This window comes from Pteropus vampyrus, unplaced genomic scaffold (genome assembly GCF_000151845.1).
Source record: "Pteropus vampyrus isolate Shadow unplaced genomic scaffold, Pvam_2.0 Scaffold363, whole genome shotgun sequence".
In the NCBI taxonomy this organism is placed as follows: Eukaryota; Metazoa; Chordata; class Mammalia; order Chiroptera; family Pteropodidae; genus Pteropus; species Pteropus vampyrus.
The window spans coordinates 1,232,373-1,257,973 of record NW_011889144.1 but is presented as its reverse complement, the minus strand read 5'-3'; the positions used below and the strand labels follow the sequence as shown (position 1 = coordinate 1,257,973).

The 25,601-nt window shown below is 41.3% G+C and overlaps 1 protein-coding gene across 1 annotated transcript; it reads right to left on the bottom strand.

Annotated features, from left to right (window-relative positions):
• Positions 1-2,204: 2,204 nt before the first annotated feature.
• On the bottom strand, positions 2,205-20,144 carry LAMP1 (lysosomal associated membrane protein 1). Its single transcript, XM_011379520.2, has 9 exons — positions 19,898-20,144; positions 14,371-14,492; positions 12,568-12,784; positions 12,284-12,442; positions 5,977-6,182; positions 4,907-5,032; positions 3,945-4,011; positions 3,693-3,863; positions 2,205-3,205 (listed from the first exon to the last, which is right to left on the bottom strand). Exons 1-9 carry the CDS (start codon positions 19,947-19,949, stop codon positions 3,066-3,068), a joined length of 1,260 nt encoding a protein of 419 aa, XP_011377822.1. The 5' UTR covers positions 19,950-20,144; the 3' UTR covers positions 2,205-3,065.
• Between the last annotated feature and the right edge of the window lie 5,457 nt (positions 20,145-25,601).

The following is a 25,601-nucleotide window of genomic DNA, read 5'->3' as shown; positions in this document are numbered from 1 at the left end:
GTCAATACCTATGACTGTGTGATTATCAGCTCATCGGCCAATTGAAAAAACCAAACAGTGAATGGTTACTAGTGTTATTAATGCCAATTAAATGTTTTATTCCTTTCTGTGGCAGAGCATTTACCTTTATGTAAGGTTTGTACATGTACCAAGTGATTTCTCTTTAGAAAGAATTCTTAAAAATGATTTTTTAAAAATTATTATATGAATAAACCAGAAATAAGCATATATGATGTAGGGAATGGCAAGAGTCTGATTTGGGCCGAGTGCTCAGTGCAGCCACATCATCCTGGACCCCTGGAGGGAGAAGACAAACCCAGCAAGACCCTCTCTTCTGGGCTTGCAGCCATGAACCTCCCTCCCTGCCCTGATGGTGGTGCTGTCTGGCTGAGAAACCCCCCCTCACTGCCTGGGCAGGCTGAGCTCTGCATAGGACAGGCCAGGGAAGGCAAGGACAAACAGGGACAGGTGGGGAAAGGTTGGGGACACGGAGGGGCAGGGGGAGACAGGCAGGTGTCCAATAGGGGCAGGGTAGATGAAGGACATGTAGGGACACATTAGGGCAGCTGGCCTGCTCAAGCCACCCCCAGCACCCCAACAGGTGTTACCTGTTGACACCTGATTTTCCCAAATGTCCTTCTGTTTACAAACATCTCCATCCTCATCCCATGTCTGGACTGTGGTCATCTGTCAGCAGCCCTGAAGCTGTGGTGAGTTTCAGCCCCAAAGGGAGGCACAGCTAAGGGACCCAGGTGATAGCACATTCACCTGACAGCAGCAGCCTGGGCTGTCCTCATCTCCAGCTGTGGTCACTATGAAAGTGGCTCCCTTCCCTGACAACCACTGATTAAGCTGGACCAGGCAGGGCTGAAACAGTGTGCTAACGTCCTTAATTCATCTTAGATGTTATTCAAGAGATAACTGTGGCCTGGGTAGGTCACCAGAGCTTAGGGAGTCAGTCCCCCAAGGTACAGCTGAGTGTGTGGGTCACTGGTATAGGGTTAGCACAGCTACCCAGTGGCCTTGGACTTCCTAGTCCTGACACTTTGACACCTGCTGTGTGGTCCTGAGCCTCTCACCCCCAGAATTGGTGAGGCACGCGCTGTGGACAGGACAACCTGGAGTCTTACCTGCTGAACCAGCCAGTGGGGCTTTCCCTGGAAGGAATCCAGAATGACAGGGGTTCCCTTTCTTGAAATCTAAGCAGCTGTACCTCTAGGGCATGTCCCCATCACCTGCCCAAGCATCAAACCTTTGGGGAGCCATGGGGCTGTTTAGGTCCCTGAAGATCTTCACCTGTCCTGGCAAGTACCGCTTCTCCACTGGCCATTTTTCTTAATGCTCTCACTTTTATGCCACAAATCCGGAAACACAACCCCAGCATGACAGGCAAACTGCTGGTTTCTCTGTTCTGGATCAGGCATGAATTGTGTCCTGTCCAGATTAGGGAGACTAAAATCCCAGAAGCATATGGTGCTTGTGGTCATGCTGCTGCTCAAGGGTGCTGAACACTCATGTCCTGAAGAGCTTTCAGACTGCCATTAACTGGAGTCTTGCTCCATTTGGTATTTGTCACATGACCCCACACTGTTTGAAAGGATTGCTACAAAGAACCACAGGGCTACCTCAGCTCTACAAAAGTGAATCTTCCACTGTGCAGATGGCAGATTCTGGGGTGCAGGAATGTGGGTAGCAGTCGGGGATACTGCAGTCCCAGGGTCATTCAGGCAGGCTGCCTTCAGCCTTAGACTCCGAAGTCCATAGAGCCTCAGAGGGCAGAGGTCTTTGCTTAAAAAGTTAAGATTAAATAAAACTCAGGCTTGGGATCCTGCTCTGAAAGTACCAAGCACAGTCATCAGGGCCTTCAGGTGCCACTATCCTGAAGGACAGATAAGGGCCCATCTTCAAAGGGGTGATCTTGTCTCCAGAGCCACAGGGTTCCACAGTACTATGAGAGAGCCCACATGCTGCCCTCCTCTCACATCCTACTGTCATGGTGTGGCTGGGACCACAACACTATGGCCACATTGTTGTAACCTTAAAACACAACTCATGTTCTCACACTGCTACCCAGCAGACTGGCTCCATCTCCAGCAGGTGGCAGAGGCAGATCCTCCACCTGCAGTTACCACCACCCACTCAACCGCAGCTTACACACTTCTCTATCATTCATCTCACCGAGAGCTGATAAAAGCACAAGGTCCAGACAAACAACGAAAGAGACATTTTATTAGCATTGTTATAGCAATGCATTACACGAAGGGATCCTCAGTGCACAGCCCACCCGAGCTGCAAGCTGTTAAATCAGAGAGTGAAACTGATTATTGTACACAAGTGCAGATACAGGATCACCCTGAACCTTAAACAGAAGACTGAAAATCACTTTACAAAAAAAAGTAAATAAAAATAACACCCTTTTTTCTATTTAAAAAAGTACCAGCTCTTGAGTGGCAGAACGTGGAAAGACCAAAGGACTTGACACCCCATAAGCTTTGACACTCATGTGTTGAGCTGTGAAGCCCATGGGAGTCAGGCCTGTCCTGGTTTCTAAAGCTTAATTTAAGCATTCCAGATTTTCAGCTTTTGAAGCACTTCTGTTTTAATTTTTTTTTCTACTAATTTCTTAAGTGTATTTAAGTCTAACAGTTAGCTAGCCTTCATCAGTTGTAAGTGTTAAGAACAGAGGACCTCCCTTTGTAAGGCTTATATCTGAGTCAAGAATGAAGAGACCAAACACCAGAACCTTAAAAAGCCAAATGATAGTGGAGCCAGTGCCCATTTAGAAAAGCACTCTTATCTCACCCTTAAAGTTCTACTTTGGTAAATATTAACATTTAACCAGTTAGCAAAATATTTAACCCAGTTAGCAAAATTAACACCGTCATTTCGATACTCATTTTGTGCATAGTAAATGTTGCAAGATGAACTTCACATTGGATAAAGCAGTTTTGAAAATCAGTTTGCAATAAAGTGTGCCTCCCTCAACATCAATCTAAGCTCAAGGAAATGAACAGAGGCCCTGCAGCTGCTGCTAGTCTGCGGCAGCACGGTGGTGCTAGGTGGTGCTAAATCGTCTGGTAGCCAGCGTGGCTCCTCTTCCTGCCGATGAGGTAAGCAATGAGGACAATGAGGACCAGCCCTGCCAGGGCGCCACCCACGGCGATGGGGATCAGCATGTTGTTCTCATCCAGCTGACATTCTTCCACTGTGGAGACAAATGGGAGAACACCACACGGACTTTACAAAGAGGCCACTCCTTCCTCCCTACCTCTGCCCACCGCTCTATACCAGGGAGGGGTCTCCAATTCCAATCAACTATCACTTTCCACATGGATAGCAAATTATAGACATGTCTGAGTGCAGTGCAACGCCTCTGAACCTTTCTGGAACACTGAACTCACCAGGCAGGTAGCATTTTCATATCCCACTCTCATAGGGAGAAAAGCCATACTATTTCATAAAATGACCACCCTTGCTCGAATGGTGATGTGTTCACATCTAAGATATGCCGGGCATTTTGAAAGCGAGATTAACACAGAAAGGATTATTTGCTCTAAAAATTTCTTAGACTGGGGAAGGGGCCCCCATCCCAAGCTCCTCCTTGCAACACAGAGGTTGTTAAATATCTAAACAGAACTGAAGCCTGTTGAACTCCACTCAGAGTCTGAAATGCTATCCTTGATGCTACTCACCAGACCCAAACTTGTCACCTTCTACCTGGAAAGCCTGGACCCAGACTTTGAATACGTTGACAGAAAAGGCCTCTGTGACCCAAATGTGCTCCTCAGCGTTACACTTGTAGGAATTCCCCATAGTGGCCTGAAGTGCTCTCAGTGAGCTGTTGGCAGCCCTGAAGTTGGGATCTGTGGAGGCACATGACAGTAAGTGCTCTGGGGCACCTGGATGGGCATGTGAACTGGGGGCGGGGGAGAGGGGGGTCTTACCTCTGGCATCAGGAAGAGTTGTGTTCAACTGAATTTCTTGTAGGAAAAACCGGCTAGAACTTGCATTCTTAAAGAGAAGAAGATAACCCTTAACCATTTACCAGATTCACATGTTTACTGGTAAAGCATCATTTGGTAATAAATTCAATCTCCCATGTTTCTAGCTTTAGAATGAAACTGCAAAGTTTCTTATCTATAAAATGGCATCTTATAAATCTCAAGAACACAAATTTTGATTGGTTCCTTCCAGACCTTTCACAGTATCAGATTTTCTGCTAAAATGAAGACCGAAAGAACTATATTCCAAAAAAGTAAACTCTCCCTGATTGTTTACTGAATTGTAGGAAAGTTAAACTTTATTACAAGAAACCCAATTGTTAATCAGTTCATTTGCATAGAGTATTACAAATATTCATGAGCTACATTTCTGTTTTTCCCGTATTGTTAATTTTACATATGATTCTTCCCAGGCAGGTATAAAGAAAAAAAGGTACAGAACGCAGAAATGCTGCTCTGGGGTAAAGGAGCGAGGACAGTGTCTGAGGCAGGAGGCCAAGCTGAGCGTTTACTCTGATACGTCCCTTCCCTCTCTGCAGCCACAGACTGGCTGCAGTCTGGTATTAACAGTGGCTGCTGGGCACACAGCAGGTACTCCCTAATGTCTGATGAATAAATGTATGAAAGCTCATTTATAAACAAAAAGGGGGAAGGGAGAGCTGAGAATCCAAAAATACCGACAAAAAAAGGGAAGGCAGAGAAAAGGCAGAGCTGTGGGTTTGTCAAGACCTGTGCGATTTTCACTTGGGCTTGCTCACAGTGTGCTCAGTTTAGCTGCTGCAGCCATGAGGCACCAAGGCACGAGAAAACGTGGTAGAAAAAAACCACAGTGAGATGCATGCTAAGATGCCAGGCTGGTCTGACACCGAAGCCCCTTAAGTGACAAAGGAATATGGACCCCTCACCATTCCAAACTGGAAGACTAGGAAAGTGCTGCTTTCACTCTGGAGCTCCAGGGTCACCAGCTGGTCAGTGCAGCTCCCACTGACATGGGTCTTATTTGGGTTGATATTGAATACTCTTGTCACAGCCTAAGTAAGAAAAGCAAACAAGTTACCATTCCATCTCACATCCTGGGTCCTCTATTCTGGGGGTGGGGTGGCGGGGGAAGCTATCCTAAAAACAGTAACCTTAAGGCCACATTCATTTTAACCAAAATCAGAAGAAAAATACTTGAAGTTTACACTAGTGCAGACTTCTGGATTCCTACTACTTCTGGTTGCAACTTTCAGAATGACACATACCTGTGGGAAAGATGTAGATCCTAGTGCCATTCTCATCCTGTCTCCCAATGGTCATACAGTTTATGTCCATCACAAATAAGTTACCTGCCATGGCCTCACAGACTTTGTCACCATTAAGGAGAAATATTATTTCAAAGGAAAAGTATAAAAATAATACTTAAATGTTTGAGTGTTAAAAGTTTAAACAAAATTTAACATTCTCCCAGAGGTCAACAAACTTGTCCTGTAGAGCAGAGGTCCCTAACTCTCTGGGCCACGGACCATATGAGTCAGTGGCCTATTAGGAACTGGGCCACACAGCAGGAGGTTAAGTGGTGGGTGAACTAAGCTTCATCTGTATTTGCAGCCGCTCTTCAGTGCTAGCTAGCATCACCGCCTCAGCTTCACCTCGGATCATCAGGTATTAGGTTCTCATAGGAGCATCGATCCCTGGTGCCAAAAAGGTTGGGGACTGCTGCTGTAGAATGCCAAACACTACACGTTTTATGCTTGTGGACCACACATCAGTCTCTGTCGTGACCTGATTCTGCTGTTCCAGAGGAAAGCAGCCATAGTATGTAAAGGGGTGGGTATGGCTGTATGCCAATAAGCTTACTATAGACACAGGCACAGTGACTTGTTCTCTCAATTTACATTCTAAAAGGCAGCACACATATACTGAATTCCGATACTTGTGCACCAGCACTCCACTGCACAAAGAAAAAGCACTTCTTGAAGCTTCTCAAGCTTACCGTGCCATCCTTCTTCTTGTAGGTGATGTTCAGCTGCAGCCCCATGCTGGCCAGCAGACAGGTCCCATTGGCACCACTCACGTTATACTTGTACACCGAGGGGCTCTCAGGTATTGGAGATGGTGAAGGGTGGGGAGGGGATGGTGAGGGGTGGTAAGATGTTGGCAGCACTGTCGGGAAAGGTTCATCTTGCTCACAGCGAGTCTCTGGGGGGACAAGGAGGGATGAACCACACTGCTCACAGGAAGGAAGGCAAAGTTCTAGTTTCTTAGAATCAACAGGAGCTACAGTAACCCCGAGCTCCAGCTCCATCTCTCTGAGCTCACTGTAGACTCCAACAGACTATCTCAAAAAGCCCCACCCCAAAGAACATGCTTAATTTGCCCAAGGATGGCACATGCTAACACTGCTCTGAAAGTATAAACTTAGTGCCATCTGCACAGGATGCCTGGGAGAGCAGCAGAGGAGACCCCTGGAGGGATGGGCACTGGGTGGCCCTACAGGCCAAGACGAGAGTTGAGACTCAGGTGCACAGGGCTAGTCATGTGCAGTGGGTTTTTATTTGGGGCAGGGCGGTGAGGGCACAGAAGACCCAGTAAGTGTGAAAGCGAAAGTTCCAAAACAGGAGGCAATACAGAAAATGAGGGAGGCTGGAGTACAGACAGGCCACAGCAGAGGGACTCAGTTTTACCCACCACCTGTTTCCACTTACTCTAAGCTACAAGGAAACTTCACTGTAACTCTTCTTCAGTTGCTGATTCACCTCTACATCCAACCTACTTAGGGGAGGAGATGGGAAACTTCACCCCACAGAACTGTAACACACGGGAAAATTTAATACTTTCTGGAAAGTTCAATTCACCCAGCATGCCTTCACACAATATAATTTTATGGAATAAAATGCCTTTCTAGACAGAGAATAAAGAGGATAAAGATAGGGGGTAAAACACCCTTCAAAAATGGATTTATCCTTGGGCTAATGGTGGCAGGGCAAATATTTCCAGAGATGTTCCAATCTAGGGTGTGCTGGCCAACACTGTCTGCATCTTACCCTAGCTAAGCTACAGGCTGACTTTATAGCCGTACTTTAAAAAATAGCTTCACCATTACTTTATAAATTGTTACAGAACACAACATAGTTAAATGTGCAAAACCACATCAAAACAAAAAAGAGGCCAGTCTCCAAATTCTGCTCTAGGTGGCCACAACACATGGGGGTGGGGGCGGGCGGGGAGTGGAAGTAACCTACAATGATGTGACAATCTTCCATTGTTTTCATAAGGCAGGTTACAAAATGCCAAGGTAGAAATATGAATAACATAGGTCTAACCACTAGTCAAAAACTCAGAACTTTAGAAATCTGTATGAATAAAATACCCTCCTCATTCTATCTGAATTTCAAATGTGAAATCCACTCTCTTAACCAGTCTGTTACCCTCTACAAATAGCAAAGTCCTTCCTGCAGAAGGCTCACAATCTGTGAGGAGATAATCACAAATAAAATATACCGAAGTATGCTAAGTGCCACCCATGTGAAGGCCTCTGGAAAGACAAGGGAACCCAGAGATTGCTGCTGGGTCACTCTCAGTGTTCTCCACAAAGGAAACAATGGGAGAGGAGGGTATAGGGCCATGCATCCTTCCAGATGCTCTTCTCATGATTTTTAAAAGCTTGTGTGCCCTGAAGGCCCCAAATAATCTCCAGGCAGCAGCAGCAAATATCCTTATAAATCTGCATGTTGCAATTAAGGAGTCTCAAATGGAAAGAGATTTTTGGCATCAGTGTCTTTAATTTAAGCAAAACTTAGGAGCAAGACTCTGGTTCCTCAAGAACGAAAAAGAAATACTGCCAAATTGAGAAGGAAGTAAAATTTACAATTAACTATATTTAAAAGGAATTTCTATTTTGAACTTCTAATGGTCACAGAAGAGTTGACAAGTACCCATGTATCAAAATCTTAAAGATAAAAAAATGAATTAAACTGAATCTTCTGGTGAGCCATTAAACCCAGATGCCTGTGTGGGTCTCAACCCAAACTCACTAACATACTGTGGGCCTAGGGTTGGAAATCCAATTCTGATGGACACAGAGTGAGATTCACTCACCTGGTTTTCTCCAGCCTCCAGGCAGAGCTATACTCAGACCACACCAGAACGATAATCATCTACCTTACTTCAACAGACCTTCAGGAAAGAAGATACCTGTTTTCTTCAGAACCTAACTTCATCAACAAAACTGACAACAATGTCAGTGCAACCTTGGCTTGTGCTTTCTTTCTTTTTAAAATAAAATCTGTAAGTACGTGAGGTTTCTAAGATAGGACAATACATGTGTAAAGGTAAGATGAATGAGGGCTAGCTGGTCAAGGCCACTACTGCACTACTGATAAGTAAAGCCATAGAAGCCTATTCTAATATCCAGAACCTGCAGTTCATCAAATAAAAACTTTAAACGGGCTTTTATGACCAAAATTTACCAATTTATTGCAAATATGTTCATTCATCAATTAAGAATCCATGAAATTCCCACCAGCAAAAAAAAAAAAAAAAAATCCATGACTAGAACAGACTAGGGGGATATAAAAATATGCTTAACATATTTGATATGGGATCTTTTCCCTGAAGCTTTCAATTTGGTCAAGAAAAAAAAGTAAAAAAAAAAGTACCTACGAATCAAAGGAGTGAATTTGGCATAAATGGAGATTAAAAAAAAAAAGGAAAAAAGAAAAGAAATGGCTCAATTTTAATAGAAATCAAATATTTTTAAGCAATTTATGCTGTCATGGTAGTATATGTAGCCAAAATCCCCTACTTCTAGGGAAAATACCGGTCTTTTTAATTGCAAAGCAACCTTAATACCAACCATTGTCAAAAAACAGCCAATAAGACACCAAGAGAATTAACAAAAAGTACTATAATGACATGCTGGCTGTCTAGTCTCAAGGATCAGACTCTGAATTAGGTTCACGACAAGCTGAGTAATTGTAGAACATGCTCACAGCTGAGCTTTAAAAACAATTCAGGTCAACTTCATAAGATATATAAATATCTAATCACTATGTTATACATCTGAAACTAATATAATATTGTTAACTATAACTGGAAAATTAATTTTAAAAAAGACTCAGACCACATCAGCAATTACTATATTCTGTCGTATAGTATAGCCCCTTGCCTACAGATAGCACCAGTTTGTACTTGAGATCTGGAGGCCTCAACTCCTCCTCCCCAGCACCTGTACCCTGAGCAGCTGCCTGTAGTACCTAGAATCTAGGCCAATGGAGGACCAATAAAACAGTGTGTCAAGCAAGAAGTCACAGTTGTGTGAGAGGTGGGGTAGTAGTAGCTCTCAAGGCAAGAGGCATAAGACTGAGCAAAAGAGCCTTGAAAATTTCAGGCCCCTGCCAGGTCAGGATGGTTTTTTTTTTCCCCCCTGACCTTCCTGTTTCTTAGTACTAGATTGATAAGGGATTACTGTAGAAGATGTGACTTGATAGTAAGATGAGTTCCACAAGCCCAATGAGGACGTCTCCCTTTCCAGTGAAGAACACACAGGCATGCCCATGACTTCACCCAGCCCTTCCAGTCTACGATGAGAGGAGAATACTTCAACTTCTACAGGATAGTCAGTGTAACTTCAGGATGACTCTTAACCCTCTTATTCTCAGTAGAATTTACTGAGAGTATGCTCTAGTGTCTTTGAAAAAAAAAAAAAAAAAAAAAAGCAAGATTTCCTTTTTAAAATACATACATATCGGCACAGGCAGATTTAACAAAACTAAACCAAGTTTTGATGAGAGGGGACAACTATGAAACACGGGGAGGGGAGCAGGGTGTCTTAGACCCATCCCACAGTGAGAGGTCAGCTCAGCGACCAAACTTCTGACAAACTACTTGATGGAACAGAGTGAGTGATGCCCACAAGCTCCAAATACCCAAGGACTCTCAAGATGGAAGATCAAAGCCCCAGGTAACCCTATGTGGGACATGAGCATGCGTCTGGGGAGGAGAGCTACTGACTGGGGCTCAGGTGTGAGGACAGCCTCACATCTGTACCTTTTCCATTTGGATTCACCAACATATGTCCTCCATTAGAAAAGTAATGAAAATGCAGGGCACTGACAGTGGGGAGGATGTATATGTGTGGGGATAGGGGATATGTGGGATATCTCTGTACTTTCGACTTTGCGGTGGTGAATCTTAAAACTGCTCTAAAAAATGTCTATTTAAAAAGCAAAGTAATTAATTAACCTAAACACAAAATTAGTCTATTGTCACATCTCTGTTTAGACTAGAAACAGTAGCTCTTTTTACAGGGCTTCAGTGCACTCATGACCTGGCACCTCACTTCAAAGCACCACTCCATTTGAGGACCCCCAACAGGGGAGGCCAGATCATCTCTGTGTTCAGAAGCCTTCGAAGCAGAAGAAAAGTTGTAAAGGTGAGGAGCTGTATTCTATGACCACATTCAGGACCAGTTTCAGTGAGGTTACTGTACTGAGCCAGTAAGCCAGAGATGACTATCATTTCCCAAGACTTTCTGACAGTTTTTGCTTTTTCCTTTTGCTCTTGTGACCTGAGTGAGGTTGATGCAACCCAGATGTATTCCGCCAGGTGTGAAACCCAGCCACTTGGAGATCTGTAATTGTGAACACAAATAACTCGAAGTATTTAGCTTGTTGCTCTAAGCCCCACTTGGTTAGCCACTCTGCCTGACAAAGTCACCTTCCATCTGCCCAAGGCGGTTCATGTTAGCATGTGCATACACCTGGATCTGCTGCCCTCAAACACTGTTCACGCCAGCCTGAGGGAGGAAGTCCTTGCATTCCATCAGCCCCTGCAGATGAAGACAGTGTGCTCACCCAGCTCCAGGCCCGTTTGTGTGGTGGAAAAGTTGAGCCCATTTCCTTTAGAATTCCCTGCTGCTCCAGCTTGCACTGACCTCCACCTTTAAGCACTGCACACTTGCTACTAGTTGCATTTCTCCCAGTTTAACTTTGTTTCTTTTAGTCCTAGCTCTGTCAAGGGTCAGCAAATTTTCTCTGTAAAGGGCCAGATAGTAAACATTTTATTTAGACTTTGTGGCTGTCCAGTGTCTGTCCCAACTCAGCTCTGCCACTATGAACATGAAAGCAGCCGCAGAATTAGGTAAGTCAATTATCATGGCTGTGTTCCAATTAACACTTTAGTTATGGGCAATGAAACTTGAATACCAAATAATTTAATGTGTCATTAAATAGTCTTTTGGATTTTTTTTTTTTACTTTAAATATATAAGCATAAAAACCATTCTTGGCTTTTACTGGTCATACAGAAACCAGAGGCAGGCTGGAGGAGGCCTATAAGCCAGATTGCTGGCCCGGCTAGTAGCACCTACATCTCTGAGGACTTTAACAAACTGGACAAAGGGCTGACTGGTTCATTGTGCAGAACAGCTCTAGTGACTGTGCAAATTAGCCACTCTTCAATAGTCACTCTGAGCCTTCAAGCAAGACTGCTGGGGAACACTGCAAATCAAAGGCCCGCCAGTGGCAGGTCCAAAGATTAGAAAAAGGTATGTGACTGTCTTTAAACACACCTTCCAGAAGGCAGAGACAACTTCCCCAAGGCAATTACCCCTCAGGAAAATTAGAGATGAGTGAGATCTGGAGAAGAGAGTTTTATTAAGTCATAGTAAAATGACAGCCCTATTTACTACTTACTCTGTGCTGAGATAAGCACTTTGCACACATTTCCTTTTTAATCCTAACAACCTTCTAAGATAGGTTATTATCCTTATTTTACAAGTGAAGGAAATGAGAGGTTGACTACCCTAACCATGACCATGGAGCTGGGAAGGGGCTTGGAGCCCTGTTAAGACCAGAGACCACCAGTGGAGTTAAACTGGCAGGTACACCCTTGGGAGTCATGATTCCTCCAGAAAGGCACTCCTGGTCCTAACATAACCTGCCTCTGGGCCTGCCTGAGCCGAACTAAAGTAAGACTAAATCTCTGCGTAAAGACAGCTGGCTTGAATCGGAAGAGGTTCTGTGACACTGTCCCCATTAGCTCTAACGAGGGAAGACACAGAGAGGGTTTTCAATTGCTTTGCCCTTTTACCCTTTTTAAATCATATTTGTCCACCTCAATCTAAAGAGATCATCTCTAAACAGAAAAAAAGGTTTGATGGAGAGTTCTCCTAAGATAGAAGCCACTTGCTCTGTCCCCAGCTGTAGAGATGTTCATTCACATAATTTCCTCAGACACCAGGGGACTTATGCATTCACTGGGGTTATACTAATGGCATTAGGGCCAAGGTCAGTGTCTTACCTTCCTTACTGAAGCTATTGTTTGAAAGGTATGCCTGGATAGTGGCATCACGGAATGTGACAGTTACATTATTCATGTGGATCTGGTTGCTGCTCACACATCTGTATTTTTTATTTATGTCTGCCATGATGTCAGTTATGGATTCCACAGTCTTGATCTCTGTTTTTTTAAAAAAAAAAAACACATAAATTTTTAACTACTTGAAGTATTTAGTTAAAAGTAATTTTATATACTCCCCCAACTCAATTTTCTTTACTTCATAATTGGTCAATTTTTGTTCTTACCCTTGGAGCTTGCATTGGGGAAAATCTGTGTGTCTGCCAAGTTATAAACAAAACTCATCATCTGGACACTGTAACGTGTTGCATTTCTTGTGAAATTGAGGGTCAGTGTATGTCCTCCTCCAAAAGCAATCATGAGAGTGGGGTCAGAAGCATTCTCTTTACCACAGGAACTGCTATTTAATACTTTTGCATTAGATGGAAGGTCAAAGCTCACATTCTAGAAAAAACACAATGACAACAGAACCCAGTTAGAATGTAGGTTATTAAAGATATTCAGAAAAAAAAACAAAGATCTTCTGTAAGTCTGATATAAAATTAGACCTCAGTTCTATCTCTGATATCATTGTTAAGGGTAGTCATTTTCAATATAAACAAAAACACAAAGTCAGTAGTAAAGTCAGGAACAAACTGAAAAGTAATTCAAGTGTAAGGAAAAGTTGACTTCATTATTTATTAAAAATAATTCTTCATTGATATAATTTTAATTTATGACAGAATTAAAACTAAAGTTACTTTGGTAAATGAAATAATTCATATTGGGCTTCAGGATGAATGGTTTATTTGTATTTGAAAAAAGCTATTACTACTTGTTAGCTATAGAAATGTTTATTTAAAGAATATTTCTCTTTAAATCAAGAAAAGAAAGTGTTTATGCAAAATTGTTTGAGTTTACTATTATGTACAAAACAAACGAGAAAACAACCTAATGTTCATCAAAATGAATGGGACTAAGCTGTCCTAAAAAATGATAGAACTATTTGAGGTGACAAAACCATGTTTTGTGAAGCAGTAAGGCACATAACAGCGTATGTATGATCCCATTTGTGTAATATAACATGTAACAAACTGACTGTTTTAAAAATCCAAGCCCACTCCCAAAAAAGGTGAAATAGAAATTAAAAGGTGCTTGGGCAAGTCTAGAATTTGAGACATGTCTATGGAACAAAACTTTCCCAGCTTTCTTCTGTTTTGACAGAGACCACATCTGTATCTAGACCAGTACAAATGAATTAATGAGGCACCAGCAATTGGCACAAAGTCCAGAGTACTCTAAAGAAACTGCTGATCTTCCCAGCAATTCTGGGACAAATTGTTGCCCTTCTGAGTGGTGGTAAAAAGATATTGGTGCTGTCAATATGGAGCTAAGGAAAAATGTTGGTTTCAACAAAGAATTGAAAATAATATTTGGTTTAGGGATATATTTAAAAGGGTAAATTTTTAATACAACAAGTGAAATGCCGATTAATAGGTAACCGACAAAGGAAGAAATACAAATAAGTGCTGCTAATTTGTTAGAAATCTAGGAAATGCAAAAAGCTTTATTCATCCTGTATAAGTACAAAGTTGTTTTAACAACTAAGGAACATTTTAACCAAACTAGTACAGTGCTTATAGCACTGCACATCAAGCAACTGTTTTATGAAATTCTTGGAGCATAATAGTAAAGCAAATTGAACAGATCAAGAAAGCGATATCCAGAGCTGTAAATGGGAATAAAACATTTAAAAAAAACTTTATCAATTGAAGGATGGTTTAAAAATTAGGTTGATTAACATTAACTAGAAAACTAGAAAAATGCTCATAATAAAATAGTGAAAGCAGAACACAAATGGTTTGTATATTATTACTTCAGTTTTAGTATATTAAACAGCATAGGCTACTGATGAGCCAAGAAGGAAATATGTAGGGAGAACTGTGTAAAGGTGAGAGCATTTCTCGAACATTGATTTGAAAATTTTAAGTAATTTTCACACACACAAACACACACACAAAAAATGCGTTAAGTATCTTGGTGTTTCCTACCTTAAAACCACTCTTGGTATTATAGTTGGTCAAGAAGGTAGCGGAGAAGTTGGCCATTATACATGCTGTCCCATTGACATCTCTCACCGTAAACACTGCTGACGCACTGTGCAAGAAGCCTGCTAACTCCAGGAAAACCAAAAATTACCAAACACCTTTGAAAATACTACTGGGTATTTCTGTCGTCTACAAGCGTAGCAATAACGGATTTTATTATGAGATTCCATTGTGCTTTTTTAAGACTAGACACACTGATTACCTAAGCTAGGTTCAGCTGGGTCTTCTGTCCCCCCTGGATACAATTTTGAAAAATGTTATCTTTCTAAACTCACCTGATCAGTTTGCCACCTGATCAATAGCTCTTTAATGCTTTACTTCAGAATATTTATCGAAAAATCACAAGGTCAATTTGAGTCACCCCCTGGGCATATACGTTACTTAACACTCGTTCCTCAGAGCATCTCTGGGAAATTTGGTAGAGTCCTGGATCTCTCACTGTGGACCTAAATTATTATTTAAAATTAGATGTTTTTACCTCTCATGGACTGGTGGTGTGGCAGAAAAGCCATGGACTCAAAGATCTAAGCTTTTTGCCCAATTTCAAAAAACAAGGATTAAACTGAACCTGTACTTGGCTGTGTGACCTAGAACATCAGTCGACCTTTCTAGGTAGGGCTGCCATATCCCAGGGAGGGAAGAGACAGAATGAAGTTCTTGCGGGTCCTAGCTTGAGAAAGTTCTCAAGGCCGGTGCCATCTCTGGCTTCATCATATCTCGTTGCCTGATCAAACAGTTTAGTAGCAAATGTAATCTGATCACTATGGTAGAGCTAAGGAGGTAACCTTACAAGCTGTACATTTTATTTAGTATATTGTTCTTTCACAGATGGGAAAAATAGGTGTTTTCACTAGTTCTAAAATCAAACAGCTGTCAACCACTGCCATGTACTGTAACATTCAGAATTGATGGACCCTCTCTTGTCTCTGCTGCTACAAGCTCCTGCACACCCTTTCACTGAGCATTTCCACACCTGGCTATGATCACTCTAAGTGTAAATATGACTCAGGCATACTCAGAGGACACTCAATTAACTTTTCATTCTAAACGCCCTTGTCCCTGGCAGAGTAAATGTCTCCAATGAAAGCAATTCATTTTACCCTTGGGACTTTCACAAAATAATATCTTCAGAGCCAACAATTCAAGCCTGAAGCAAAGAGCATGGCCAGAAACACCACATATCTTCCTATAAGCATCTGGTAAAGGAAATACCAAAAACTGTGTTCGTAAAGAAAAGCTGCTACATGAAAACGAAGCAAACTATGGCAAACAAGGAAACCAATGCAATTTTTTGTCTGTTTTACTTAATAAATTTTTAACCCACCCCTAGATTATTTGGTCAAGATTACACTAAAAGCATTACCAATGAGTGAATATTCCACTTAAAAAACTTAGAGATGGGTAGTGAACACAATGCAATATATATATGCCTTACTGTTGAATTGTACACCTGAAGCTTACTGGATTTCGTTAACTAATGTCACCACAATAAAAATAAAATTAAAAAAAAAAAAAAAGAATTGAAAACAACAACAACAAAAACCACTACCTGGAGAAAATTATTCCATACCTGTTTTTGACATAGCAAAGGTTTTTAAAAACACATGCCTTCTGAGCAGGACGGGTAAGCATAACGGAGGCAAAAGGAGGGCTGGCAGACAGAAACAAAGTGTGTATTAAAGCATGGAGTCCGAAGCCAGAGAAACACTGGATACTGACCCAGCTTACTGTTTACGTGGGCCACATGGGCTCCCTCAGGCCTTCAAGGCTCACACCTGGCCCTGGCCTGGCTGCTGGAGAGTCAGTCACATGCAATCACATGTGCCATGGGCACAGCAGGACACTGCCTCCCATGGGAGCATGCAGAAGTCAGTTCTCACTGAGCTGCCCTTCTATAAAACAGATGCCTAAATCATTAAAAAAAAACTTTTCTACTGACTCAAAATACTTCATTAGGAAGCATTTCACATTAAGTAACTTTCTATCACACAATTTTTTCATTTAGTAAATACGTTGAGGGTCTGATCTTTCAAAGAAAAACAAAGCAGTATTACTAAAAATAAGTTTTAGCAACACGAGATGCCCACATTCATTATGGAGAGGTCCCCAAATTTCTGATTATTAAAACAAGAAACTTACCCAATAGAAGCCAGTTCTGGTCAAGAGAAAAATGTCTACAAGACCATTAGAACATAAAATTCTGAGAGAAATATATGTATGCTAATAGTCAGAAATTTTTGTTTGTTATTTTTAAGTGAAAATGTTTGTGTTATTTGTTGAGAGTTGTCTGTCTCAAAAATCAGCCCCCTGGTCTGCTGGCAAATCTCTAACAGTCAGATGTGAACCTGGTCATTTCTCCAGGAGATATATAAAGGAAAATCTTTGGCTTATTCCTTCAAAATACTACATGTAGAAATTCCATTTTCTAAAACAAGTGCAGCTGTGGGAAGTAGTAAGTGATATGGTTCTATGATAGACTCCTCCACCACATATTAGCTGTGTGACCTTGGACCAGTAGCAATAGCCAGAGCCAACACATGCAGAACATTCAGTATGGGCATTAGCATCAATTCTAATGTTAGCTGTTAAACATTCAGTGCTATAGTGACTCATTTATCATGTTCGTCACTGAATCCACAGTATCTGACACAAAATGTCAAAAAAGTATTTTATTTAACAAGACTTGTAATGCATTTGCTATGTGCCAGGTACTGCTCAAAGCACTCTGCAGTTAATTAAATTATCATGACAATCTTTACTGGTAGGCACTATTATGATTCTCCTTTACTAATATGGAGACACGCACAGAGATGTTAACTAACTTGCTCATGGTCACACACTGAGTGATGCAAAACCAGATCTAGAATGGGGTCTGCTGACTCAGCATGTGCCTATACATGCTAGCTATGGACTGAACCATGCTTTCTCTCTAGCACTTGGTGAGCAAGCAAATATGCTTTGAATTACGAAACACTTGCTTTTGAAATGAGATTGCCTTCTGAAAGAACAAGTCAATAAATTTCTTCATTGACTTTTTTAAAGAAATGACTTCCTAGTTTGTCTCGATTTAATTTTTTTAAATCCAGTACTTTCTTCTTCTTAATCAGTGATACATAATCATCTATTAATATTTAAAGGAAAGAAAAAAAGACCAAAGTTCCATCTCAGACAACCTATGTTGGCAGGGCACAAGTAGGTATATTTCTAAAAAGCTGACATATGCATGTTTGGTTAGGGACCACTGCTGTAATGCTGGACATCTCCATGTGTATGTAGTGAGCACTAACTATGTGTGAGACAGAAGGTGGGCCGTAATATGGGGAAAAGAGATATATGTGTAAAACTAATAACTCAGCTGAATTGATGCTCTAGTAAAAGCACATACATGTAGTCAAGTTCTGTGGACACAGAGAGGAGAGGACTAATACTGCCTGGGATAGGTCTAACAATATAAATTCAAAATTATGGACCCCAAACATTTTAACCTCAAATCTACTGAAGAATTTGGTTGCCAACCTGGGTAAATGACAAACTCAAATCAAGGGTAACGTTAGCATAAAACTTTTCAAACTTCCTACATGATAATTCTTCATTTGGAAAGGGAAAAGAAGTCATCTAGTTGACATCACTGGTTTAGAGTCACATGATGTAATCATACTAAATCTTACATAGCAAAAAGTTTCAGTTCATGTTTATCTATGCTTTCTATCAAGTATTCAAACACAAAAGAGAGTTTCAGTAATTTATAATCATTAATGCAGGAAGAATTACTAATTTAGACGTTTGTAGTATTTTTAGAAGATGTTTTTTGGTGAAACTGTGCATTAAATTAAACATGATTTAAATAGACCTAAATCCAAGTTAACAGACCTTTTCTAAAAGTTGGATTTTTACTGAATGTAAAACTTAAAAAGATATGGCAACAGGCATTAAAAAGCTAATTCCACAACTAATACTCCAATCTATTACAATGTAGGAAATTATGAAAATTTTTCATTTTTAAGGTGTTTTTAAAACATAAAACAAAACATGAAAGTTCTAATGCTTGAGGGCTCTTCTAAAAAAGAACAATGCAGCCATTCTGACATGACAAAACTTGTTCCAGCAACTCCTCTTGCAACTAATTACACATGCCAGTGAACAGCAAGGCTTTGGGTTTACTGCTAGAATAAGGTAATCTCTCGTGGCTATTCATGTAGTTCAAATAACTAATTTTACACAATAGGCACAACGAAAACATGAAACCAAAATTCACTGTTGCAATAACAGAATTTTATAGTATGGGAATTAGAAATATTTAAAGAATTCATGGCAAGATGTGCAGGAATGTGTTTATCTAACTCACCTGAACTCCCACCAGCTGTCTTCTGTATATTTCTGATCCTAGCACTTGGATGAATCTTCCCATTATTATTTGGGAGAGGGGTGAGAAAGCGTGCCATAGAGGGCCTCTAAACACTTAAAATCAAACCATGAAGTGATTCCCGTTTAAAAGACAACACATATTGCTCTTGCTTATTGGGACAGATAAATGAAAACAAAATTCAATTAATAAAATACTAAGCACCCACTGACTGCTTCTATGAATTCTACAAACTGATGGAGAGCCAAATGTTCCCCAACATGTCAATGGAGTCCCTCATTTTGATTCATAGGAACCAGCATGCACAGACAGTGGCAGCAGGTCTTTACGAGGATTCACTAGAACACTGCCACTGAAAGACCAAGGCCTACTCCTACCTCTCATTTTGTTCATTATAGGCTCTCCTAAACTCATAAAGACAATTTTAAGTCATTCCAACACAAATTTAAATCCATAAACACACACATATGCATTGCAAGCCATGCTGAAAACCGTGCGAAGGTTAAAGCACCAAGGTCGAATTCTAAAAGGCCGGGATCACCACGCCACCCTATTCTCTCTTCCAGTTAAGATCCGTTTTGGAAGGAACTCCATGTGGGTCACCCACTGGGAGCACCGAAGGACAGCGCAGGTCCTGGGGTCTTGGGCCGCAAAGCCTCACCTGGACCTCCGTGGCTAAACTTGCCCATAAGTTAAAGGAACAAAGCACAGCATTCCAGAAACCACCAAGCCACCCAAGTCATTTTCAACTTAACATCCCAGAAAACAAGTTTAGTGACCCAAGGGTGGAAACAGGCCCTCGAGTGAGACCTCAACCCTCCCTAGTCCACCTCTGGGCAACTGAACCCAACACCCCAAGCAGCGGCCAGGGGGCTCCATGCCAGACCCCATGCGCGGACTTTACCCGGTGCGGGGACGACTTGAGAGCCCGCCAACCTCCGGGGACTCCAGGCCCAGCCCGCAGCTCCCCCTCCCACCTCGAAGCCCTTTCCCCGCCCCAGCACACCATCCCCGCAGCCCCTCATTCTCCCGGGCCCCACCGCGCAGCCCCCAGATCCTTTATAGTCCCTTCTTCCCCGCGGCCCCTCGCTCCGGCCCTGCCCTTACCGAGTAGCAGCAGGAGCAGCGGCTGCCGCCGGGCGCCGCCGGGTGCGGCCATGGGCACGAGGGCCGCCGGAGCGGGAGCCGGGCGGGGTCGAGCGGTTGGGCCGCGGCCGGGCGGGCGCTGGAGAACAGACTGAGGGCCGGCGTAAGAGCGACGTGTCCCGCGGTCAAGAGGCCCAGCCGCTGCGGCGCCCGCGGAAGGAAGGAGACCCCACGACCGGCTGCGCCTGTCACGTGAAACTGCGCCGCGCCCGCGCCGTCACGTGACCCCGTGGATCTCGCGAGAGTGAGCGGGTGTAGGCGGCCGCGCTCCCGCTGGTGCGGTGTCCTGCCTGCGCGTGACCCCGCTCAGCACGTGACCGCGGTGCCACATGACTCGGGCTGGGCTCTGGGATCCCTACCCTGGTTATCCGCTGCCGAAGGCGGAAAGTGGGCGGTGGCTGGGGCGGTGGGGGTGGGGTGGGGTGGAGTTGGCACCGCGGAAACAGCAGGTGAGGAGAGGGAAGAGGAGGGGCCGTGAGGCTAGGGATTGGGCGAGGAGGAGTTTGTTCTTCCGGCACGTGGGAAGTGTTGTTTCTTAGTAGGCACCATATCTACTGCCGAAGGAAAAGACTTTGTATTCGGTTAAGTGCGGCATTCTGCTAGAGGTCCGCAGGCTGAGGGGCCTGGCGCGGTGGAGACCCTCACTCCTAGTAATACAGTGAGTGTTATGGGGCATCTTCGATGGTCGTGAGATAACTGGTTCCACCCGAGAGGAGTGAGGAGTTCCACAAGGACCCCAGCACGAAAACACTCTGTGTGTGTGTGTGTGTGTGTGTGTGTGTGTGTGTGTGTGTGTGTGTTTAATTAAGTAATACTAGAAATCCTAGTGTTTTTAACTTTGGGGCTCCTTTAGCCCGTTGTTCTCAAGGAGGATGGAAGTGAGGGTTAAGAAGGAGGTGAGATATTTGAACACATTGAATATTACAATTCATATTTGAAAACAAAACAAAAATCTCTTTTAGACAACACAAAGTACAGAATTTAAAGCTAGACAAAATCTTGGTTGGAGGGGGTTCAGAAGTAATAGTGATTCCCAGCTGTGACACCCTTCTAAAAGATGTCTGGGAATGGTGGGTCGTGGCATTTATCAGAAAAGTTCAGAAGCATTCTTCCATTCTATATAATTCATACATTACAGAGAAAAGGAAATAGCAGCCCCTCTGCTTCTAGAGCTATCCGAAAATACCCCTCTCACTTGCTCCTTATCGCCTGAGGGTAAGATCACTTTCCTTGGTTTGCCTAGAGGCTCTCTGGTTCTATTTTCTCCTGCTGCCATGCGGTGCTCCGGCCACGCTCACTTTTTACTTCCTCTGCTTCCATCCTTGCCTCTCTCCTTCCTGAACCTGCCCTGCTGCTTCTCTGCTTCACTGAGATGCTTCAGATCCTGCTTCCTTAGGAAATGTGCCTTGAGCCTCTTCAGGCTTGTTGATTACTACCTGTGACTACTGAATATTTTGGCTATTTTTCTTAGGTCTTATATTTATTTACCTTTTGTAGATTTTGTCTTCCTTTTTGTCATTTCTTCCTGTCCAGCCTCTCCTTTCTCTCCAGTTTTTAACGTATAATCAACTGGGAAAAGTCATGAAGCCGAACAGGATTGCAAGTAAAATGGGAGCAAATGAGCTCTGAGAGAGAACCAAGGCGGGTTTTGCTCTGTTGTTTAGGACAGAAATCTACTCATATTAAAGAGTAGATTTGCTGACATTTGGTTTAGGTTTTTAAGAGTCTTTTGGGATTTTTATTGGTTGTCATTATGTGCCCTTCAGTTGGCTTCGACTCCTGGTGACCCTATGAATGAGTGAGGTCCACACTGTCTTGTCCTCAGCAGCCTTGTTCAGCTCCTATAAATTCATGCCTATGGCTTCTTTTATGGAGTAAATCCATCTCATACTTGGTATTCCTCTTTTCCTCATGCTTTCTGTTTTTCCAGCACCATTGTCTTTTCCAAAGAACTTTGCCTTCTCATGATTTGCCTGAAATAGGGAAGCTTCAGTTTTGTCATTTTTGCCTTCAGCAATATTTCAGGCTTAATTTACTCTAGGACCCACTTGTTCATCTCTCTGGTGGTCCAGAATATCCATAGAGCTATCCTCCAACACCAGATAGAATGTAGTTTGTGACAAAGATAACTATATAGGAACGGATCACATGACCATATTGAAAGATATTGGAAATAAGGGAGCTGTCCTAAGTCACTCTGTGATTCTCTTGGGTACTCTTAGACCAAAGATAGCTGTTAGAGATACCTGTCTTCTAGTTGGTAAGTTGTTCTCATGGGGGTACAGGGTTAGCAGTTTTGAAACTATGTGTTTACCAGTGTTGAACAGATAAATAGATATTTTGCAGACAATGATAATTTGCAGGTTTCTCACTGCAGAAGAAGTTACAAGTAAGGAAAAGGGAAAGGTGAGAATGAATCCTGTGATACTGGAACTCATGTGTGTGTTTGAAATCTAGATAGTTATGAAAATAGAAATGTGCGTACCTGGGTTAGGTACACACTTGTCTCCTGACTGTCCACTGAGAAGGTCGAGAAGCAAAAGTGATCCAGATCATGGGTTCTAAAAATAATGCTCACCAATAAAAGAAGTAAGACTCCTTGGACAACTGTTGATTCCAAGGCGGGGCAGGGAAAATACAAGGTGAGCTTAGAACATCTTGTGGAGCCAGAAAGTAAGGACAGGCTTGGAAAACAAGATGGGCTTGTCATAGGGACACAAGCCAAAGTGAGAGTGCTCCCAATGACCAAGCTGATACAAAAGGCAAGTAAATCATGGCTGGTAAGTATGAGGCTAGTATTAATGAATAACATGTCAGAAAAATAGGAAACAGTATGCTTTTAATAATATTGTAATAACTATGGTGTCAGATGTATAATGGATGTTCATTTTGTAAAGCATATAAATGTCTAATCACTATGCTGTACACCTGAAATTAATATTGTATGCCTACTGTAATTGAAAAATGAATAAAAAATCTAAAAGACTCCCAGCATACAGTAATTTAAAAATTAATCCTCTCCTTTAGGACATTTAGATTGCTTATACTTTTTTGCTGTTTAAAATAATGCCACTGAGAACATCTTTTATACACATGGCTTGTACACATCTCTGATAACTTCCTGATTCCTTGAAATACTTAAACCATCGTAGTCTTCCTTTTAGATTATGAAAAAGGAACCTCCTCAAAAAAGAACCAAAACTTTTATCTTCTTAGAAAGCAGATTCAATAAATAGTTCCAAGTCTTTTGCAATACGAAAAATTGTGTAATTTCAATTACGCTCATGTTTTCAATTACATACCTGGTCACTATGAACGCTAGGTGGTGTTAACTAGAGCCTATGCTTATTTAAGAAATGACGCGTGGTTAACCAGAAACCTTTCCTAATAGTGGACGACACAGAATGGGAACTGAAATCAATATAAAGCCACTTCAACATTTGTAACTCATGATTGTAACTCAGAGGGGATGGGATAGATTACACAATGGTTCTATGCTGCCAGCATAACACAGACGTTAGCAAAGGTGGGTGTATCAAAACCTTGTTCAAGTTGTGGCTGAGAAGACTGTAATAAAAAGTAAGTGTGTGACAGAACATCTTCAGACAAGTACTTAAATTCAGACACAGATGATATTAATATTTGTTATGATGGTTACACGATAGTATTAATCATTAGTTAATCTGGCCTTTGTCAGTTCTTAATAATATAAACATTTAGGACAATGAAAGAAACATTAAGAAAGATCACAATCACCATGATTCCAACTAAAAAAGCCTCAATTAAGGAACCGGGGTTTTCCTTGCCTTCTAGTTTTTCCAGGTAGAGTCTAATAAAAGTGCCCCATTTTTTTTCTTGTAGCATTTACCTTTTCAAATCAATTTTGTTAAGGTTAATTTATATGAAATAAATATACTATGTTAGGTGTACAGTTTGATGAGTTTTGGCAAATGAGTATACACCCATGAAACCATCCCAATAAAGACAAAGGTTTTCTTCAATCCAAAAGGTTCCTTTGGTCTCTTTGTGGTTAACCCTATTCCTAAATCCAGGCAGCCACTAATCTGCTGTCTGTCATTACAGATTAAGTTTTTCATATTACAGAATTTCATATAGATGGAATCACATATGTACTTTTTTTATATCTGAATTCTTTTAGTGTAATGTTTTGAGATTCATCCACACTGTAATACCACTAGTTCATTCCTTTTCATTGCTAATACCAGCTTATTTCAGTGTATGAATCTACAATATCTGTTTACCCTTTCAGTCGTTGAAGGACATTTGAATTGTTTTTAATATTGTGTTTGTTCCAAATAAAACTGCTGTGAACATTCAAAACGAAATCATTGTGCGGACATATGCTTTCATTTTTCTTAGGTAAATATTTAGCATGGAATGGCACGGTAATATGATAGGTGATGTATGTTTATCTTTAAAAAGAAACTGTCGAATGCTTTTCCAGAATGTTTGTACTATTGTATATTCCCACCAACGTTAGCTCCACATCCTTGTCAACATTTGGTATTTATGTCTTCTCCATTTCAAAAATTATGATAACCGTAATGGTATTTCATTATGATCTTAATTTGCAGTGTCCTCATAACTAATGAGGTTGAAGATCTTTTTATGTGCTTAATAACCATTGACATATCTTTTTCAGTTAAGTGTCTGTTCAAACTTTGTCCTATTTTTAAAAATGAGTTTTTGGTTTCCTTATGGAAGTCTAAATGTTTTTTAAATATATTCTGGATACAAATACATTTGGTATATTGTAAATATTTTCTCCCATTATGTAGTTTACCTTTTTATTTCTTAGTATTTTTCAAAAAGGAAGCTCTAAGTTTAATGAAAATTCAATTAATATGCTTCATACTTTTTGTATCCTAAAAAATCTTTGCATATCCCAACATCATAAAGATTTTTTCTTGTTTTCAAGAAGTTGTATGGTTTTAGCTTCTACAATTAGCCCTTTGATCAAATTAAATTTTTGTGGATCTTGTGTGATAAGAGTCAATGTTATTTTTCCCTCATATGGATAACTATTTGATGAAAAGACTTTTTTTTTTTAACCCATTAAAATCCCTTAGCATGTTTGTTGAAAATAACTTGGCTGTATGTAAGTAGATATGTTTTGGTACTCCCTATTCCATTCAGTTAATCTGTATGTCTGTCATTTCACTAATACAATTTCTTCATTATTGTAGCTTTTTAATAATCTCAAAATTAGGTAAAGTTAAGTTCTCCAAGCATTCTTTTAAAAATTGCTTTGACTCTTTGAATTTTCATATCATATTCATATAGAATCAGCTTATAATTTTTCTCTATATGCAAAAGCCTGCTGGAATTTTGGTGGGCATTTGGATTGAATGTATATATTAATTTGGAGGAAACTGACATTTTAACGATATTGAATCATCCAAGGATATGATATAATTCTCCATTTATCCATCTTTGAATTTTTTTCATAGCAATGCTTCATAGTTTTCAGTGAGCATGCTTTTTTACAGAGCTTGTAATTTATCTCAGTATTTCACACATTTCTGGATTGTACTTTTAAATGGATTGTACTTTTAAATTTCATTTTACAATTTTTTGTTGCTACAATGTAGAAATACAAGTGATCTTTGTCTAGTGACCTCACATCTTGTGACTGTGCTGAATT

What these genes read in the sequence shown, in the direction of transcription:
- LAMP1 (XM_011379520.2), bottom strand. Translation starts at nt 19,949, where the DNA reads ATGGCCGCACCCGGCGGCGCCCGGCGGCAGCCGCTGCTCCTGCTGCTA. An exon ending in ACAAGAAGAAGGATGGCACG is followed by an intron (nt 5,033 to 5,976) that starts GTAAGCTTGAGA and finishes TTTCTTACTTAG; the next exon opens with GCTGTGACAAGAGTATTCAA. An exon ending in AACTCTTCCTGATGCCAGAG is followed by an intron (nt 3,864 to 3,944) that starts GTAAGACCCCCC and finishes GTGCCTCCACAG; the next exon opens with ATCCCAACTTCAGGGCTGCC.